This window comes from Bison bison, unplaced genomic scaffold (genome assembly GCF_000754665.1).
Source record: "Bison bison bison isolate TAMUID 2011002044 unplaced genomic scaffold, Bison_UMD1.0 scf7180017864302, whole genome shotgun sequence".
Lineage (NCBI taxonomy): Eukaryota > Metazoa > Chordata > Mammalia > Artiodactyla > Bovidae > Bison > Bison bison.
The window spans coordinates 4,149,098-4,153,647 of record NW_011494874.1 but is presented as its reverse complement, the minus strand read 5'-3'; the positions used below and the strand labels follow the sequence as shown (position 1 = coordinate 4,153,647).

General features: G+C 60.1%; 2 protein-coding genes across 2 annotated transcripts in view; one reads left to right on the top strand and one right to left on the bottom strand.

Moving 5' to 3' along the window:
• CCNK (cyclin K) overlaps positions 1 to 2,677 on the top strand; it is a 32,083-nt gene extending 29,406 nt beyond the window's left edge. Inside the window, exons 13-15 of the mRNA XM_010851429.1 lie at positions 207 to 264; positions 2,275 to 2,364; positions 2,567 to 2,677. Of these exons, the coding sequence (XP_010849731.1) occupies positions 207 to 264; positions 2,275 to 2,364; positions 2,567 to 2,677 (259 nt within the window). The remainder of the gene's footprint in view (positions 1 to 206; positions 265 to 2,274; positions 2,365 to 2,566) is intronic.
• The window catches only part of CCDC85C (coiled-coil domain containing 85C), a 79,757-nt gene continuing 75,207 nt past the window's right edge, over positions 1 to 4,550 (bottom strand). The window contains exon 6 of the mRNA XM_010851372.1: positions 1 to 3,900. Within this exon, the coding sequence (XP_010849674.1) occupies positions 3,811 to 3,900 (90 nt within the window). The 3' untranslated portion in view covers positions 1 to 3,810. The remainder of the gene's footprint in view (positions 3,901 to 4,550) is intronic.

The window sequence follows — 4,550 nt, the reverse complement described above, 5'->3', positions numbered from 1 at the left end:
TAAAAGTTTTTCTAATCAACTTGAAAAGTAGTTTAAGTGGGTAAGCAGCAGAGTACCTTGAATAATCTCAACAGTTGTAGTATGGGAAGAAGTGGACGGGACCCCGGAGATGAAATCAGGGTGCTCCTGCGCACCTGGAGAGTGGGCAGAGCAGCCCGCGGGGGGGCCCAGGCCGCCGGCTGTGACCCCACCGCCTCTGGTCTCAGCGCGTCCTCGGGCCCTGCACCAGGTTACTTCACACTGGTGAGAACGTTCACCAGCCATGTTGGTCCGACACGCAGCTTCTGTGAGGAGTGCGTTTCCTTCTAGAAACCAGTGCCTATTTTCCCTGGAAACTCGGTTTTCAGTAGTCCAGCTCCTTCTGAAGTCAAGCTCTCGTCATTGCTGTCATTCACGGTGTTCTCGCCGTGACTCCCAGGCCAGATGAACGGCTGTTTGATTTAGAGAAACCCACACCCTTTGTGTTCAAGTTACTCTGAAGGGGTTGCCTTGCTTGGATGGCTCTATTCTTTTTCCTCCAGGGAGAAAGGGAGAGATGTTCTTGGAAGTAATGTATGTTTACATCAATTTGCAAATTCCTATACATAGAGATATATTTTTTAAGTGTGAATGTAACAACATACTGTGAATTCCATCTTGGTTACAAATGAGACTCCTTCAGTCAGTTACCCAATAAAATCAGTTCTGAAATGGCCCCTTTGGTTTGTTACGGGCAGAAGGGGGGGCGCTCCTGGGGTTTGCAGCCCAGAAGCAGGTCTTCTTCCTGGGGCACAGGAGCAGGGCATGGAGGAAGGGCCCCCAGGAGATGGCCCAGGAGGGCCTTCAGGGGCCCGCCCCCCACATCAGGCACCGGCACGGGCTTTCTCCGGAGGAAGTAGTTGAATGTGGTGCTGGTTTGGGATTGTCCATCTCCCTCCATAGGCAGGTCCCTGGGTCAGACCTGGGTTTAAATTGGAAACCCTTTCCCCTGCTGGTCTGACTAGAGGCCCTGGAGCAGCAGGCGTCAGCCCCACTATCCGCGCCAAGGGGCCCCATCACCAGAGACAAATGAGCACTGCGCACGGAGGCTTGCAAGGAGCCTTTATTTATCTAGCACAAAGTATACACTATCACAATCTTCTCTGTTAACTCCTTTTACTAAAATAGTTCAAATCAATGTTTTTACCACACTATCAAAAAGTTCTATTTCTTTTTCTCTCCCCAAATCAAAGTGGTTCAATAGAAGGTAGAAACGGGCACAGGAGTCCAGGGCTACCGGCGCTGCCCGGAGCTGGGGTGGTGCCCGCCCGTGCCCCAGCCATCACGTCCCACGGAAGACAGTGTGGCTGCCAGCCCGGGGACGAGAGCCAGGCACGCGCCCGTTCCCAGAGAGCAGCACAAATACTTCCCCCACGTTATGAAAAATATACACCTCTACCGCTCTGCAGTCATGCATTTCCTTTGTTTCTTTAAAAAAAAAAAAGTCAGTAGTATGCATGGTTTCCTCTCAAGTTTTCAAGAAAGAAAAAAAAAATGAAAGGTCACTTTTCTCTTTCAAACACTGATGTGTGGCTAATAACTTTTGGATAAAAATGTGCTCAGTGGATTCCGATTCCAGGATGGGCCTGGCCACCAGGGATGAGGCTGGAAGGTGACATCCACCACAGTGCGGACGAAAGCCACAGCACAGGGGTCCCATGGGGCTCCGGCAGCAGAGTATCTGAAACGGACCTTCACGAAAGGACACCAGGTTCAGCGACACCCCCACCTTCGAGCTTCAGAGCTAAGGCTCCGGACGGGAGGAGGGGCGCCGTGGTCGCCCTGCGCACACTCCCTGCTTAGTGGCAGAGCTGGGACTCCCCTGAGCTGGCCCCCGGGATCCTCCTCCCAGCCGTGGGTTCCTGCTGTAGCCACGGCCCGGGGCCTGGCGCAGACCGGGCAGAGGCCCTGCAGGCTTTCCAACAGCTTATGTGAATGAGATGGTATCCCAGGTACGGCTGTGTCCTGGAAAGCTGTTCCCAGGCAGCGCTGGCTCTGGACACCACCGCAGCATTAGGGGCAGGGTCACCTCCCTCCACCGGGGAAAGGTCCCTTTGAGGCCCGTTGCCCACGTCAGTTTGCAGGAGACCCGCAGGTACCAGGACACCTGACTTATTGCTTATTTTCATTGGTGGCCAAGCCAGCCTGACCCAAACATAACACACGGGGTTCTTGGATATGGCTCCCACCCGGGAGACCCAGGACCCGGGTGTGGGGGGGAGCCTCTGCCCTCCAGCTCGCTGCCCACCTGTGTAGGAATCACCCAGCTCCAAGTGCACACCCCTAGAGACGGTGCTCACCACCTGGCCTAAGGACCAGCTCCTCCCAGGGCGCCCACAGCTTTCGGTAACGCCTGGGGCGTCAGGACCATGCCCGACACCATCAGCAGCACCCACTCGGCACTCCCCGGACACGGGCCTCTCCCCGGGGACTGTTCACCCAAGGGTGCCAACGGCAGACAGGCAGTGGGGATGGCTCCGAGTCCCCGCCAGGGGGAGACCCAGGGCAGCCTCACCCGTCCCTTCACCTGGTCCCCGCCCCTCATGAGAGCCTGGACGAGGCCAAGACAACCTCTCAGACCGCCCAAGCTCTCGGTACGGCCGAGACGCAGGGGTCAGCAGTGCTGGAGGAACTGGAAACGAAGGCCTCTAGCCTCTAGGCCTCACTCCCCTCCCACATAAATTTTAACATTTACATGTCTCGCTTTACAGTTTTATACACGGTCATTTTACACCAAAGGTCTTATTTGATCCTCAGAGCCCTGCAAGGAGGGCCTTAGGCTTCGCTGTTGACAGGAGAGAACACTGAAGCTCAGAAAGGGAGGTGGCCACCCACCGAGGGGGGGCAAGGCAGCGGGACTCCTCCGCAACCCACCCCCCACCAGCCGCCCCTCCAGCAGGAGGGTCCCCACTGGCCCCCACGCTGTGCCTGAGCTGCTGGCCCTGATCCTCTGAGTCCTCCTTTTTTCCCCACCAGGGGCCCAGAGATGCTGAGTGACTTGCTGAAGGTCACACAGGAAAATGAAAGCCAGAGCCCAGGGGGGCCCCTCACAAGGAGGGCAGAACCCCTTCACCTGCAGCCACGCAGCTCCGCACACAGTCACCCAGGAGGGGACCAGGCGCGGGGGCACCATTCCTGAGCAGGGCCCCGGCCGCGGCCTGGTGCCATCTGCACAGAGACAGACCCGGCCCGTCATGTGGAGCACAGACCCGGAAGTGCCTCAGGCCCCTGGGCATGAGGGACCCAGAAAGATGGGGCACCACCTGGCACAAGGCGAGGGAACATGGCAGAGGGTGTGTGACCAAGGGTGGGGGTGTGGAATCTAAAAACAAGCAGTGGCTGGCATCAGGGAGGCGCCAGGCTTGGGGGCTAGAGGAGGGGCCGCAGCGGAGCCCCCCTCATCCTAGAGTCAGGGACTCTGCTCGGGGAGCCGGCATTCAGGCCCCGGCTGGTGGCTCAGAAGAGGAGCCCCGTGGCAGCAGTCTGGCAGCCGGCGGCTGCTGTCCCGGGCAGGCGACAGCCAGGGGTGCCCCTCTGCCGGGGCTGGGCATCTCCGAGCACTCCTCAGCCTCTCGCCAATGGAGCCCACCGCCGGGCCCCGGAGCAGGAAGGAAGCCATCCAGGCTGCTCTGCTGGGGAGCCGTCTCCCCGCTATGCTGGTGTCTGAGAGGAGCGAGGGGCCGCACCCCAGCAGCCAGGCCACGACAGGCAGCGTCCTATGTACAGTGCACCACGGAGAAAGGAGCCGGCAGCTCGGCACCGGGGCCAAGTCCACGTCCGCGGGGAAGCGGCCTACAAAGGCCCTTTGAACTGGTTCCCAGAGAGATGCTGCCGGATGGAGGGCTTGGAGCTGGCAGCATCTCCCAGTTTCCTCCAGACCACCTGTGAGGGGGAGGGGGCACTGTGAGGGGAAGGCCTGCCCCAAGCCGCCCCGGGGGCCTGTGGGCACAGACTGCCCCGTTGCTCAGGATCGCCCGCGTCCCCTAGAGCCCTGGAGCCAGGGGGGTCACGGAGGAGACCCTCAGACCCAGTCTGTGCACGCTCACCCTCACCACCACTCCCCACCTCGGCGCACAGCACGTCTGGGTGCGGACCTGGCCTCATCATGGTCCAGTGGGGTCTACAGACCCGGGCAGGGGTGGGGGTGGGGGCATGGGCAGAGGAGGGGGACTCAGGACACACCACCCCAAGTGGGGCCTGGGTGCAGCCCCTGTGACCCCCCTTCCCTCCTGGCTCCCTCGAGGTCCCACAGGGACAGCACGCATCGACCAGGCGGACGGGAGGAGGATGCTCTGCTTCCCCGAAGCCCCAGAGGGGCCCAGCTTCCCAAAGCCAAGGCAGCCCCGGGCTGGGGGGCTCGCAGAGCAGAGAGGGTCCCACGGGCACCCACAGTCTGAGCACCACCTGTGCGCCACCAGCAGCCAGAGCAACACTGGGAGACAGGTCAGGGGTCAAGGGTCAGGACGTGCTGGGCAAACCAGACCAGGATCAGGGACTCTGTTCTCAGGGAGGGGAAGCAGGGAAGAAGGAAG